The following is a 16,414-nucleotide window of genomic DNA, read 5'->3' on the forward strand; positions in this document are numbered from 1 at the left end:
AAAAAAATACTGCATTTGTTCCTTAAGAAGCAATTTGAAGCAAGCTGATGTGTAAACAACTCAGTGATTTACAAGCAGCCTGCTCAAGGTGCAGATTGCTTCTCGGCTGAAGGCCTGTCTAGTGTTGCTTAATACAATGTGGCATGTCTGGGAATTCAATTTAAACATATTTGTTGAGTTTCATTTTTATTGATTTTTTGTCACTTGAATGACACGCCATTTTTTGAAGTGGGTTTTCCATCATGTGTTTAAACTTCAGCACTGTTCTATGGGACAGCATTCAGTGAACAGGACTTGAGGTTCATTGAGCAAATTAGGAATTGCTTTTGGCTCAGTACTCAAAAGCAGCTAGACTTTAGAGCACATGTTACATTTCATTCTCCTGCTTGTTGTGTTTTTATGGCTATCCATTGCCTTAAAGCCTGTTGTTTAGTTAAGACAATGTGCTGGAGAAGGTGTTGAGGTTAGAGCTCTATGGGGACACACTGACTGTGCTGCAGGAGGCAGAGTGATGGATGGCGACTCAGGGCATTTGAGACTGATGGAACGAGACTGTTCCAGGCCTTCACCCTGGGCTTCATTTTCAACGCGTGTCATTAAACTGAATTATTCAGCCTGCTCCAGACAGTCCCAGCTATTTATTATTATTATTATTCCAATTTCAGTTTAGTCAGAAAAATGGTAACGTGGGAGTCTGCCATAGTAAAACCTCCCCGCACTGCACTGATGAGCAAAACACAGCAGAGCACATAATCTCCTGGCCCTTTTGCCTCTCTGTTTTTCAATCTGTTTAGCATCATAGCGACAGTACACACCTAGCTGCAAAACACAGTCTGCTACATACCTCCCGAGATCTACTTGGTACTAGAGCAAAGCACAAAGACATATTGCTGAACTATCTATTCATCTATTCAGATAACATCGATCTGTCCCCCAGGTATTGATCTGTTTTGTAATCTGATCTCTCTTTTTGTTAAATTTATTTACAAAACCAGAGCATATGCAGATGCTGGGTCTTCTGTTCGACACTCTGAGCAAGTAAGTGGAGAGGAACCGGATTTTGGGAGACACCCAGACTCCGAAACGGAGTCAGAGAAATCGGTGGAGGCCAGCAGTGGAGATGAGGATGAAAAAGACGAAGGTGGAGAGGGGAAAAAAAAGAAGCAACGCTCTGGATTCCGTGACCGCAAGGTGATCAATAAACAATAACCATTCAGCCATGCAGTCAGTCTTCCTATTTAATTCATCTCCACAATGGTGTTTTGAAACCCCCAGCAAGCAATTTCCAGTATGCCAGAGCTAGTATATTTTGACAGAATATTTGCTGAGACTAAGAAATGTAATGGGGTAATCAGCATGCATAAAGAACAGGAATGTCCCACTCCTATGATTTTTATTGCTGTTAATTAGGCAGAAGATGACAAAGGATATGGAGATAAAGAACAAAGGATCTTTGATTTGATGCCAAATAAGCAGTGTTTGTTGCACTGCTTGTTGGAGGATGTGAGGATAAAAACAAAAAAAAGGAGGAAGAACTTTTAAACAATTCAAGCCTTTTTTTTTTTTTTTGAATGATGTAAAAATTGCGCAGTCACTCTGAGGAGCAGCCACAGTCTGTAAAAAGCAAATAGATGTCTAAGGGCTGACTGTCTTTGAAGTGGTCCAGTGTTGGAATTTTAAGTGTATGTTGAGTATATCCACAGATTTTGGCTTTCTTTGTGTTTTATTCATTAGGTGATCAGATCAGGAGATGCTTAATAATAATAATAAAAATAATAATAATGCAAAATCATGCAACAGGAAGACATTTTTACTCCAATGTTTGTGTTTGAAATTCAGTGGTGTCACTTTTTTAAACTGAGTGCTACCGCTGTCTTAGATGTTTCACAACACTGAGTGAAAATGCGAAACACAAAATAATAAGTTCCTCGTGTGACTTGAATTTTACCTTCCTGGTTTTGTTTGGGTTTTTGAATTTTTTATTTAAATTGAAAGACAGCTCATGTCTTCATCAGTGTTGAAAATGCTGAGATCCATAATCTGTAAACACAATCAGATGAAAGCTAGAGAGAAAGAAGAGTGCAACCCAGTCTTTCTGTCAGTCACTCAGTTCTCTGCCATTTCCACACAACTGTCTAATAGACCTTCATCCATACACAGTTGGTTGCCTCTGCTGGAGACATGCTCATGGTGATTTCCCCAAAGACTATTAAGGTCTCCTAAAGTGAGAGTACCGACACTGACACATGTAATCATAAATATGAAATTGAAGTGAATGTAGTGTGACTGTGTGACTGTTCCCCACAGATATTTATCATAAAACTGAGTTTGATAACAAAAAGTTGAAGCTCTGAAATGTTTTTTCTTTTGCCAAAAGAAGTTTCTGTAGTGAATGCAATCAATCAATGTCACACAAAAGAACCACCTGTTTGGGTTCCAGCCCAACACAGATTCTAAACACACACTGCCCTGTATGTTTCCCAGCTACTCCACATCTGTTTGAAACTTTCTCCTGAAAAGTGGATGGCATTGCAGCAAATAACAGTTGACAGGGGCTAATGTGTCGCGCCATGCTGATGGTCTGTAGCTGTTATTTGTGTTGTCTACAGATTTATGTAGTTTTGGTAACTCTCCCTTCATATTAACCTAGCAGGCAGACTGACCCCGAATAGGAAAACACTCTGTGTTCCTGATTTGAATTTGTGGCAGTTGAGTCAGGAGGTTAATATACCTCCCGATCAAGGATGACAAATTGGTTTCCTGCTGCTCTGGGCTCCCCTTCACTCAATCTACTCTCACTTAACTCACGTTATTTTCTGTCTACACACATGGTTGAAATATTGCTGGTTCTTTGATTTGATCTTGTTGATTTTTATGTATATTACATTAAAGCTTTTGCCTAAAGTGGGAATCTTGTGATATTAATTTTGCTTTTTGGCTGGTTGGCAGGTGATGGAGTATGAGAACAGGATACGAGCCTACTCAACTCCAGACAAGATTTTCCGCTACTTTGCCACTCTGAAGGTCATCAATGAGCATGGAGATGCTGAGGTTTACATGACGCCTCAGGACTTCATACGCTCCATCACACCTAATGAGAAGCAGCCTGAGAGTAAGTTCTTAATTTCACCACTTTTGCTTATATTCTTTTAGCTCTTTCTGTGCATGCTCTTCTTTCCATTAATGGCATCTGCACACTGACTTAATGTGAGAGTGAGCATGTTTTCTGTAACACATTTATCTAACACTTTCAGCATGCATGCCTTCACATTACCAGATATAGGTATGGTATAAACAAGATGAAGACTGTGGAGTTCATTTTATTTAGTTCAGCTGAATAGAATGCAGGATTGTTTTGGAGAATGCCTTAAATGGCAGTAACATCTCAGTGTGAGATGCTCTAACTAATTTCACCGAAGTTTCCAAGCTGCTTTTTTATGGGAGTTTTTCTAAACACATTCCAGCACTGACATTGGTTTAAAACATCAGGGGAGTAAAGACACTGTTTACCGGCCTTTCGTTGCCAGACCTCTACAAAATTATGTTTAGTATTCCTGCATTCACTTTACAATTTCACATCTATTACAGATTGAAATGACTCTAAAATAAATATTTACTTATCTTCTTTATAACAAGTCAGAGGCTGGAATAGATCAAATTGATCCAGTAATGATTTCAGTCCATTGTTTTGAAAAACATAAATGAAAGCTGAAATTGGTTTCTTGTAACCAAAGGCAGCCTCCAGTTTTAAAAAAATGAAGTCAGCGCAAAAGTGCTAAAAACTGCAGTTTCTCAAGTGGCCACTTGAAGCTGGTTCTAAATGGGAGTCCCGTTTAGACTCCCATGTTGAACTGTATACTATACAGCAGAAATAATTTACATTGTTGTGCAACAAGGGTTTGGTCTCTCCAACTGATTTATCTCTTTGTAACAACCTTTTAGGACTGTTGAAAGCTTTGAATGATAGCACAGCTAGCTCCCATGAAAATACGACAACATCTCAATGCTTGAGAGTAAGATGAGTAAGACGTGTCAAATCAAATCAAATCACCTTTATTGTCACATCACATGTGCAGGTACTCTGGTACAGTACATGCGAGTGGAATTCTTGTGTGCGAGCTTCACAAGTAACAGAGTTGTGCAAAAATACAATAACGTAAAACAAGCAAAATATAAGAATGGCTACATCTGAAAGTAATAAATATATGTACAATATATAAGAGTATATGCATTACTGGATGTGTATACTAAATATGTTTCTCTACGTGTGTGTGTGTGGGTGTGGGTATGTATACATATTTTACAAATTAAATAGAGTAAACAATAAAATAAAATATATAAAATATACAGAGGTTGGTAGTTGGACATGTGCAAAACAGTGGCATTAATGTACAGTATGGAGTGCATAATGTTGAAGTTCCAGTAGTGAAGCTGAGGTGTCTATGAAGTGTTCAGCAGTCTGATGGCCTGGTGGAAAAAGCTGTCTCTCAGTCTTCTGGTACGGGACCGGATGCTGCAGAACCTCCTTCCTGAGGGAAGTAGTCTGAACAGTTTATGGCTGGGGTGACTGGAGTCCTTGATGATCCTCCCCGCTTTCCTCAGGCACCGCTTCCTGTAGATGTCTTGGAGGGAGGGAAGCTCACCTCCAATTATCCGTTCAGAACACCGCACTACTCTCTGGAGAGCTTTGCGGTTGTAAGCGGTGCTGCTGCCGTTCCAGGTGGTGATGCATCCAGTGAGGATGCTCTCAATGCATCAATGCATATTATAGTCAAGTGTATCAACTTTAGATGTTTAGTTAACTAAAAAATTGATTAAAATTATAAGAATTTAGATTCCTAAATTATGACTAAAACTTAAAATAGTTTTGGTTAAAGGATTACGACTAAAGCCAAATGCTAATGCTAGCAAAGCTTGCTATCATTAGCTGATGAATTAACCACATTTAGATGACAGGGTAGTGTGTTAACTTTGGCTCAAAAACACCAATGTGGCTAAAGCCAAAATGGAAATGTCAATGCCTCAGAGCAGATACTTGCTAGTATCAGATACTAGTAAGATAAAAGCTTTTCCAAAACAAGTTAATTCCACATATTTACTCACATGGCAACATCTGTAGCTTCAGTAATAACAGGAAGTTATCAAGAGCACAGAGAAAGGATCATTTAGGAGCTAAGAGCACATGACATGGTATAGTTCACTCCAGACAGATGAGTTGTTGGTTGTAAGCTAGAGGTTAATAATTTTCCCATTTTTTTGCTCATATGTTTATGGATGCATTCCCTTGATATCTGCATACATACATACATGCATCTCTAATGATCAAAGTAGCTACTAAAATATATATGCCTGGTGGGCAAAACTCTAACCACATGTATTATATTTCACTTGATGTTCTGCCAAATCTGGCCTGTGTAGATCATATCATGTTCGTGATGGCTTGTCCCATCAGCGTTTTGGGTATTTCAGGAGAAACATTAGCATGACAGTGATGTAAATGGCAAAATTTGCTTGCTTTAACAGATTGATGGAGCTGGAAATGTTACGTGTCCCATGTGTGAAAAGGGCAATACTTTCACCCACTGACATACCCTCCTCTTTCATATGATTGTACTCCCTCTTTAGCTTCTTTGGTCTGTCACAGTGGATATAAGTAAATGTCAAGTCTGATTCCTCTCCTGCAGTAGAAGTGTAGCCCCAAATACAACCTGGAGATCTGAGATATATAGTTACACAACTTCTATGCAGGTTGTTTATGGTCATTAATAAACAGGGTAAGATGTTTCCATTAAGAAATGCTGAGATCATGTCACTTAAATGGCAGCGCCTTACCCAACACATCCCCCCTCCCCTGTGCTCCGTTCAGGGACACTCAACACACATGGCTCTGGACTTGTGAAAGTTCGTGCTATAAGGATACTAGTACGAGAAGGGAGGGGTGGGTAGTCCCGTCATGCTGTGTTTAGAAGTCACGACACAGCAGTTGGTGTATCAATTAACAAGTTCAAACAAGAGCAGATCTCAGGCGTCGAATATGGAGCCAGTGAGAGATATTTGATCTACAGCCATGGGAGAGTTGTGAAGTTAGGAAGCTTAACTTGGCATAGATTTGTTTTATCACCTCCCTCGTCTCTATCTGTCATTACTATTCAACTCCAAAATTCAGTTAGATTCACAGTCGTATTCTTGGTTTATTGTTAAAGAACGTTTCATTCACAGTAAAGGACTCAAGCGTGCTTAACACTCAATAAGGATTAGTCTGGATGTCTCACATTTGTGTTGATTCTCAGCTATTCCATCTGTTAATAATGTTTAAGACTTGGCTTAGCTTGGTCCCCAAACCTTTTATTCTTAGATTCACCTTTCGCTCATGTGTCAATTTTAAAGCTATTCATTTATTTAAGGTTACTGTCTTTTGCTAAACTGGCATTAAAATAATGATAAACTGTGCTCTGATGGACAAGCAGATAACAAAGCCAAAAGAAAGGATTTTGTTCATAAGTTTCCCCCCCTGCAGAAATTTTTCTGGGACCCTTTTGGACCTAAGTCTAGTACAACTTAAAAACTTGTTACTATTTCTTAACTTCCAGGGTTCGTACTTTCTGGAAGGTCAAGAACTTTAGGGGTTAAAGGTGAGGCTGAGATTTTCGCAGCAATTTGCTTTAGTTAGTCTGTCATCTTATGACAAAACAGTTTGCTTGTTTTAAATTGAGGAATTCAAGTGTTTTACTTTTGCTCACCGCTTTTCCAGAACTGACCCCATTAGACAAGCAACCAACAGCAGCATGGTTTCACCCTCTTTTCTGTTACGTCTATATGATCCGTCCAAGTTTGCCACATTTTCACTACACGATGTTCATGAGCAGAGGGATTTATGATACTGATACAATACTAGAACACTACAAGCATGTGTATGCTTGTAGTGTTCTAATATTGTATCAGTGCATACATGCAGTGCAAAGGTGGATAGGAAACTGTCATTTTATTCAAGCTAGATTATTTACAATATATTGTTATTACACAACGAGCTTCAAATTTCCTCCACCATTAAAACTGCTGAATTCTAATAGCAGTGATGCATGTAAGTTGTAGATGATGTGCAACAGCTGTCTGCTCTTTCTGAGTAATACTCAATATAGATTAAAAAGAATGAGTTTTTAAATATCAAGCTTATCAATGTCTATACATCCTCACAGCCCACATTATTTTATATTATATTCTTCTCCATGGGAACCAACTACTGAAAAAAAGTAGCTTTTTCATACTCCAGTGAACTAATTTGTGGTTTCCTGTAATTTAGATGAAACAGACTTTTAAGTCTTTTTATTGTGTTAGAGTTAGATTTAATGAGGTCAGTCTGAACTTACTCTCTGTGTGATCCAAAGAAGCTTGAGTGTGACTTTTGGAATTTAAAAGGACTGCAGGTTCTGCATGAATTATCATATAATGGATGAAAATTGCCGCCTCACACCAAAGTTAGTTAGATTTAGCTTTATTAAAAGGTGCGGCTCTCTTTTATGCAAAACGAAGAACTTATTTTTCAGGGATAATTAATAGTTTAGTAAAAATCACATTTTCTGTCCTCCTTTCAGGGAGAAGCAACAGAACCATAATAATAAGCATCGAGACTGATTTTCACCTGATCCAAATTGTGTGTGTGTGTAACCGAAGTGATTGTTTGTTGTGTTGGCATGAAATAACACTGATTTCTAATTAAACCAAATGCCTGAAAGTACTCGTGTCAAGATAATCTGTGTGTAAATACAATTCCTGCATGGTGTGGATCTTGGTTTGTGTTGCTCATCTGGATCTATAAAATGAATCCTTGTTTGAGAACTGAGTCGTAACTGATGATCAGGCCAGCAAACGCTGAATGCTGATCATTGTTTGGCAAAATGCAAATGGGTTTGTTAATGACTATTATTATTCTCCAGCACATGTCTTTTGTTACCAGAGGTTCAACAGTGACACCAAGTAAATGTAATTGCTCTGGTTCATGCTCTTAATAAGTCTGTCTTCGTTTGTTAGAATTTTTCTGCCCAAATCTATAATCTCCTTGTATCTCTCTCTTTTTTTCATAGATCTAGGCCTCGACCAGTTCATCGTGAAGCGGTATGATGGCAAGGTAAGGAACAGGTGTCTAGGTCTTGGTCTATTTGGTCATCATGCAGGTCACCAGGAGTTTAATTGTGTCATAGCTTAATTTTTAATTCTTAAATTCAGCTTAGAGTAGCTGTTGTGGGATTTTTGTGAGTGTAATGTAAACCAAGAGAAGAAGGTTTATATCTTTCCTATTGCAAAGCTTGTTACATCTTACTAGTCCAACAGAGGGGTTTATTACCCAGATTTAAGAATCAGTTCATCAAATAAAAAACAAATAAAAAAAAAGAAAAAGAATTTTTTCAGTCACACAAATTGTTGATTGTTTTAGTTTTTAGCTTTAAAAGACTGAAAACATTGAAAACTTAATCAGCAGCCTAGTTACTCTGAATAATCCACAAATCTAAAAAAGATGTGTTTTTTTTTCTTGAGCAGAAATAGACCAAAGTGAAGTCGACATTTAGAAAAATGCCTTTTTTAAAAATGTATTTAAAAATATTTAGAATTGTATCTTCATGCAGAAAAGATGAAGCAAATGAAGTCTGCACTTGATAATTAGCCTTTTAATCATCAGATTATAGTAAGGTTTTTATCTGTTCATGACTTAAAAAAATATGCAAACAGAGAGAGGGAATTATGAGTGAGGTTTTATAAGGTTTGGTCTTACTGAAATTAAGTGAGTATAAAAGTCAGTATTATCCCCTCTGAAAGAAAAATAACTAGAGCCAAATCACAGGTTAACTCGTAAAATATTAGCAACTTTGTGTGAAAACTGTGAATTAAATCTTGCATAGAGACAGAACTACATTTGTTCATTTTTCTGGATGAATTGGTAATGCTGGAGAGCTTTGCATGAAAGGAATCTATAACTCTGTTGAACAAACATTAAATACTTATCGCAGGAAGTTGGATTGCAGCATTTCAAAAGTGGCAAAGAGAAAGCAAAGAAATAGAAAACATCATTACATCCAGCAAACAATCCAGAAATTAGTAGCAAATATCTAATGCTGCTGTCTGAATAACATGTTTAACTTGTATTTTTTTGTATTTTCCTTGTTTCTGTTGTTAAGCTGTTGTGTGTATGTCAATTTTGTCAAAACAAAATATTAGATTAGAATAACAGTCAAAAAATGTTTTTGCCTCCGCCATCTTAAATATTGAAGAGGAACAGTATCTTATATACTTCTTTGCTCGTGTCTTTGCTTTTGGTCCTGCGTTTGCTGTCTGCTTCCAACCCGAATGTGTTGTTTTCTGACTATTGTTTGAGCTCTAAAATTCAGAAAAAGGATTAAAGGCCAGAAAAGCCATTTAGTGTGAAGGTGCCTTTAACAAAGCACTTAAGAGTAACTATAATAGGGACATGCACAAAGAAGGCCCGCCCACTGTATAATGACCTCTTCAAAGACAATGGCAGCATGCAAGCATTATAGGCTGGCCCCTTATGGACACTGATTGACTTCAGGGAGCTAGTGCCAGTGCTCTAAATGCTGACATTTCCATGAATATAAATCACCAAGATCATATTGCATAAGTACATTTATTGATATTGATTAGTGACCATTACTGCCCTTCCATAGATTTCGGACAGCACCTCTCAACACCCAACAGCTAAGCGTTCATTTAATATTAGCTAATCATCAGTGTGGCGATTGTAGCTTCTAACCTCATTACAAAATTCATCAGGCCTCAGGTTGCTACGAGTCTCTGCCTGATCTCCATATTGAAGTCAGATGAACAGGTAGCGAGGGATTGCAGTCTACTTTTTTGTCATAGGTTTCTTCCTGTACTCCTTTCTCTGCTCCTGCTCTTTTGCTTTACCTTACCTTATGTTTTGTGAGACCTAGAGTACTTTTACTCACCCATATTTTAAAAATCTGTTAAAAGTATGGGATATATAGTAATCAAAGGGGCTTATGAAATTGTGTGGCAGACCAAAATTAAAGTGGAGCACTCGTCCTGTCTGGCCCTTGTCTGTTTATGTAAATGATCCGATGCTTCAGTCCTCATGTTTCTTGCATTTGCCAGGCATGTTTAGCTTTGGATTTTCCCTGGCAATTTTACTGCCATGGCTAGAGTGGCCCGAGAGATTCCCATCTTCTTAACTCCTCATTTGCCCAGAGAGACACACCTTCTTCTCACCTCTAGCAATTTAGAGGAGTAAACTATTACTTTTTCCATTTTACTATTTAGGTTAACACAAACCTGAAAAGTACAATGAGTAAGACCTACATGAAATGCCCAGAGAAGTGTAATGGTACAATATCTGTTTAAATCATGAAGTGAATGGAAATATAGTTAAGTACGAAGGGAGCATTTCAGCTAAACCAAAGCTAAAGCCCACACCATGTGTGAGAATGCCATGAAAGGTCTCCTAAAGGCCTCTGTATCTCACTTCCCATGGTTTTATTTAAAAATAGCTAAGCCAACTGCAATGTTTGGGCATAGTTAAGTGGGAATATGTGTAGGTGTACGTCCTTCTGTCCACCATCTCCCGCTGACACTAAATTTGTTCCAGGTTCAGTCTTTATGTAAGACAAACTTGTATGGTTGTTTACCAGTTGTGGTTCATATTGACTCAACCTGCTCATTGTGTTGTTTTCCATCCATGTGTGCAGTATCGCGATTGTTTTAAAAATCTTTAACTGCTTGTCTTTGCTCGACAAATCGTTTAAGCGCACCTCTCCTGCTGTTATTTCCCTGCCTCGCTCTGGTTATTCTTTCTGTCCTCATCATGTTGGTATGCTTTTCAGCTGCAGTAATCCAATGTTGATGTGACCTGACGTTGTTAACTGTTGATTATTCTCTCATGCTCTTATCAACCATTCTCTCTCATTCATGTAACAAATAACACCCCTCCCCCCATGTTCTCTCTTCTCTTCCTCTTGAATAACCATCATTGTCAACTCCCCGTCTCCCAACATCCCCTCTTTTTTTCTCTGCCTCATTTTCCCAATCATTACATCTGCTGATCCCCACTCTCCACCAACCAACTCCCCTTCCCCCTTCACCTCCTCTTCATCTCCTCTGTCTCGCTCCCTCCTTCTCATTCTGCCCCTCCCTCTCTGCAGGACTTCTGGCAGGTATGGGGTGTGTGCCGAGCAGCATGTGTGCACCTGAATGAAAAAATGCACTCTGTAGCCACTTGCTACTCCCTCTATCTCCTTTATACTCTTTCCTCCTCTCCCTCTGATTTCTCTACTTTCTTTTGACTACTGGCTCTTTCTCTGCAGTAATATGGAGGGCATAGGTGTTCACCATTGTTAGTTCAGGGGAACGGCTATTCAGACACTTTTATTCTCCAGTGTTTACCACGACTTACATGCACTTTGACTAGGACAGCAGCCAAAGTGTGCTTTTTAATATTTACATCTTAACTAGATTGCCAATAACAATTCCTAAAATTCCATACTGGTTTTTCCCTCATAGCTTCAAGCTGCTGCAGGTGGGATGGAAGTAGAATAAAGCAGTACTGTAGTACTTTAGTGCTTTATTTTTTTATAGTAAGCAGAATATGGCCATGCAAAGTACTTGTTACTGATTGGCTGGTAACCGCTTTAAAGACAGTGCAGCTGGACAGTAACCTGCACAAGTAGCTGCTTTAGTAATCAGGAAATTGGTCTGTTTAATTGTTAACCACCTTTAAACAGACTCCAAAAAGCTTGGTAATATAAATGCTTATCTGCCTTATGCACTTTGAGATTTATCTTGGCAAATAACTTACTTGGTTGTTATAGCTTTCTCCACCCCTGCCATGTCTCTTTATTTGATCCGCTGCAGTAAGATACCTAATACTTGTAGTATTGTTTAAATGTTAAAGAGATTTGGTCTTTAAGCAGGTTGAATGCTTCTGTCAGTCAGCACTGCATGAAGATAAGCTAGTCATAGCAAAGGGCAAGTTACAGCCTGTTCACCATATCATGACTGGTGGTGCAATAATGTGAAGTAGGCACACACGCCCCATTGTCTGTGATCCTGTATCAAATATGCAAACTCCAACTCCATATTGTTATTGGACGTTGTGTTGGAGACCTTCCCAGTGCCCTTTGTAAAGCTTTGTTAGAGGCAGCTATATACCATGCCTTCCCTGCTGAATTATTGAAAGTGCAGGCTATAGTTTGCCTTGACAGCGATTATTAAAGACTGCAGCAATCCTATATCATTTATATATACTAATCGGACCCCAAAGTAAAGTCCACCTACTTTCATACATAAATAGTTGTTTTAAGTTTTGCAAAGGTAGAATAAAAAGGCTCGCTGAAATGATTTCTTTGTTAAGAGTACTGGTCAGTAAGACATGCTAATGGTGCTGTTCCCCTGCACTCTCACTGTCTTGCTTTACACGCACACCTCTCTCTTCTCATCTTTCATTTCTTCTAATAACAGCTGTAGCTTTCCAAATGCTTTGGCACTTGAGCTGTTTCCCAGCATGCACTGCTCTGATGCCTGTGTCTCACAGAGAAAGTAGCTGGTGGCGGCGCCCCCTCTCTGTGCATGATGTCATCACAGGGTGGTTTTGGGCCCAGAAAAAAGCCATAAAGGCTCTGTTAGCTGATGTCAAGGCTGAATTGGTGTGCTTGATAGTCTGCACAAATCCATCCTCTGGACTGTCCGGGTGTCAGTGCTGCATGATCTCTGTAGAGCATGGTTTAGAGTTACTGGAGGCAGGACTTGGTTTGTACATTTAAATGTATGCAAACTGTTCCTACATGTTCTGGCTCACTGTGTTTGTAAAGCAACGCTGTCTTCCGGATGACCTCCACCGACGGAGAGTCGAAACCTGTCACTCAGAGGGAGTGCTGCTCCAATGGAAAACACGCCACTTGTCACACCAACTGTTGTCATGTTTACCCTTTCTGATCTCACAGGACGCTCCCAGGGCCTGCTGCTTGGACTGATACAGACCACTTTTTATATATATATATAAAATCCTAATGGTGCTGTTATTTATATATATATATATGTGTGTGTGTGTGTGTGTGTGTGTGTGTGTGTGTGTGTGTGTGTGTGTGTGTGTGTATATGTATATATTCTTCCGCTGTGTGTAATTTTCTACATGCTTTCTTTGTTCTCTGTTTTGTTGACACTGAAAGATCATACACAAAAATACACTGAATACTCCTGATCCTTCTCTATTTCTCTCTCTTCCACTCAGTTAGAGGTTGGTTTGTCTCAAAAGCTGGTCCTTTAATTCAGTTCAACCTGTCGTTTATAAGACAGCTGCCAGTCCTCAACGAACAAAATTTGTTTATTGAGCGTTCCACATCAGGAAGCATTATACTGAATGTGCTCACTGCATAAGTTATTAATGGCAAACCTGCTTTGTGGTTACCCCTGAGACCAGAGGTGGCTAATGCATTAATTTTCTCTCCTCCCACACACCTGCCGACCCACCTACAGAATGCAGTGTTTTGGTCCAATGATGCGATCATATACAGGGAGAAATTATCGTCTGCAGCTCAGTAAAAGATGAAAAATCACATCGTCTTTGTGTTTGTTGGGGTGCGTAGTTTGTGAATGGGGCGCCATGCTGTGTTGAAGATGCAGTGCAAGTGGGCTTGTAGGCTGTCAGACCATTCAGAAATATCAAGCTGAGACCTGGATTGACTTTTACCCTCAAGCAGGTCATCCTGAATTCAGTTTTCCCTGATATTCAAATCATTTATTGTACCCACAAAAGCGACAGTAACCTCAGAGCTACCACATCACATACTGCGGTGCAAAGGACACAACGGTCCTGATTCATTTTTAATGCATCTTTTGTCACACTCCTCCCGTCTTTCACTCTTTCTGCACTGTCGGTCAGGCTTTACATGTCACTGACCTTTTTTTCTTTCTTTCTTTTTTTTCCAGTCAGTTCATTAACACGCTCCAGTAAACCACGTTATTTTGAAACTCACCTTTGCATTCAGATGCGAGGTCACTTGAGGACAGGCGTCACTCAATAAACACATAAACAGCAGAATGAGAGCAAATTCTCCCTGTTGCTGCCTGAGCCTTTCATCAAACCCTAGACTCATAAATTTGTGTTTTTATTATGGCAGTCATGGAGGAAAAAGAGTGAAAGAGCAGAAAATACATGGATGACAAATTATGTATTTTTGGTATCCAAATGTGTGTACAAGCGGATTACAGAATTATGTGAATTGTGTCTCATATCAGTCAGTTGCTTCAGCAGTTGTCTGTTTGCTTTTGTTATGACACTGGATGTCAGGAGATTTGATCAGTCTCATTAGCACAGATGTGTTCATTGTCACATCCTTAAGTATTTGGAGCATGCCCCCCTTTTTTTTGTATTTTCTCTGTCACTGACACAAGATAGGGTGAAGTGACTTTTAGTTTCATAATGAGCTTTTCTTCCCCCTTTTTTTCACCTTTTGACATCTTGATTGCTGATCTCTAATTTTTTATAGTCGTGTACACATGCAAAACTGTGAAAATGAAATTACTGTCCAGATAATCATGTTATATACAGTTTGTTATTTGTAAAAGTAACAAAACACTAAATAATGAAGGTAATGCATTGAAGCATCTGTCATTTGATGATTGATATAGGGTGTCGATATAAGACTGCATTGCTGCAAGCTGTTTTGGTTTTATCAAAGAAATTAGGATCTAAAATGTTTCTATGGCAAGTTTTTAAGTATATCACTTTTAAGTGTTTAGAAAATGTTTCCTTAGTATTTGCGTGAAATGAATAATGAATGAATAATTTGGCCTTCTGCATGCATCCCTTCAGCTGTGCCTGGTTGTACGGGTCTCATGCTTAGTTTTCTTAAAGCTAGTTTAAATTTGGTCAGAGTAGCCATGGGCTATTCCTTAGCTCTAGTGCACTAAAGAGATTAGCCCTGACCAGACCTTTAACTCTGTTTGTCCATTCCTCCTTGCTACCAGTGACGCCCAGACAGCAGCTCTGTCAGTCCTGTGTTTCTGCCTCACCTAACAGGCTAGTCGGATTGTCATCTCTAGCTGAAACACAAGGACAAGTATGTAGACATGTCCAGGCTCAAGCCAGAAGTCTGAAAAGCAGCCACACTCACATGTATACAGACAGATATGAAGTTGGTACTGATTAAGAGATAGGTTTTAATTTACTTGATTGCTGCAGCAATCACGTTTACAGTCATTTAAGTGCTTTGGGAAAAATCTACCAGTGTTAAATACTGATTTAAATGTAGTTGGTGTTTTATAGGCATAATGTCCTCCCTGTTGAGCTATCAAAACTAATGAATTACTAACTAATTAGACACAGAGACGAAGTCTGTCTAAGGAATCAAGTAACCTAGTAGCTGCATTTTGTAGATAAGACTTTCTGCCTTTTATCTGATGTTGTACTCTGTGTGCATTTCTGTACTGTTCACTGGCTTTTTGCTGGAGAATCCAGTATTGTGTGTCTCAAGTCGGAAGCCGAGGCTTGCACTAGTGACAGAAAGATGGAGGATAAAGTGTAAGTCCAAGCATGATCCTTACAACAGAGCCACAGGATGGGGAGTATGAAACATGGAGCATAGGTTGATATTCACAGTGCCATACCTCCTCTTCTTCTTAACAGCGTGCACATTGTTATAGCATAGAGCGAATAGAAAAAAACAAACAAAGAGAGAATGCTTTAATGTCAGCTCATTGGCACTGAAATCTGTAGCTATAGAGGGGATCCTACAAGACTTAAAAAACTTCCATCGTGTGGCCTTTTTATAACCCTGTGAAAAAAAGTTGAAATTCTTTGTAAAATGTAAAGGAAAACAGCCCATTTTGAATTTTTGTTCAGCAACACATTTCTTATAAAGTAGGGTGTTTGTCACTGTGTTGCATCAACTCTTCTTTTAAAAACACGCTGTAAGCATTTGGGATCTGAGGGAATTACTGTATTACTGTAAAAGGAAAACATGTTTTGCTTAATGTGGGATTTCATAAGTTTGGGTCATTTGAAGTGTGAGATGATGGTCCTCTCCTCTTTACCCTGTTATACGTGGCTCCATGATTTCTGTAGAGGATTCTGGCTGTATAGTTATATTTTTTGTGTGTTTTGTGTAGGACAGTTGTAGATAAAGCTTGAAACTACAGTGGCATGCCTTCTTTTTTTGCACATGTCCATTCAGTACTGACTCTCTGAATTGGACTTTATGTATAATTCTCTGAATCCTTTAATGATTTGATGAAGTGTATGTCAAAAATGCCTAAATTAGTCACAATCTTACAATAAAAAACAATATTTTTCTTCATTAGTCTGTTACAGACTTATGAATCCCCAACCACCGCAGGGAGGCTCTTTTTATACCAAATCATCTTCATCAAGTAGTTTCATCAGATTTGTAGA

At 38.9% G+C, this 16,414-nt stretch overlaps 1 protein-coding gene across 1 annotated transcript in view; it reads left to right on the forward strand.

Moving 5' to 3' along the window:
• The window catches only part of micu1 (mitochondrial calcium uptake 1), a 35,302-nt gene that overhangs the window by 6,793 nt on the left and 12,095 nt on the right, over positions 1 to 16,414 (forward strand). Inside the window, exons 3-5 of the mRNA XM_085368793.1 lie at positions 996 to 1,191; positions 2,950 to 3,112; positions 8,082 to 8,125. Coding sequence (XP_085224919.1) covers positions 996 to 1,191; positions 2,950 to 3,112; positions 8,082 to 8,125 — 403 coding nt within the window. The remainder of the gene's footprint in view (positions 1 to 995; positions 1,192 to 2,949; positions 3,113 to 8,081; positions 8,126 to 16,414) is intronic.

Source organism: Diplotaxodon limnothrissa, linkage group LG13 (genome assembly GCF_057381915.1).
Source record: "Diplotaxodon limnothrissa isolate DT_005_m linkage group LG13, D_limnothrissa_male_GT1.1, whole genome shotgun sequence".
NCBI classification, from domain to species: Eukaryota; Metazoa; Chordata; class Actinopteri; order Cichliformes; family Cichlidae; genus Diplotaxodon; species Diplotaxodon limnothrissa.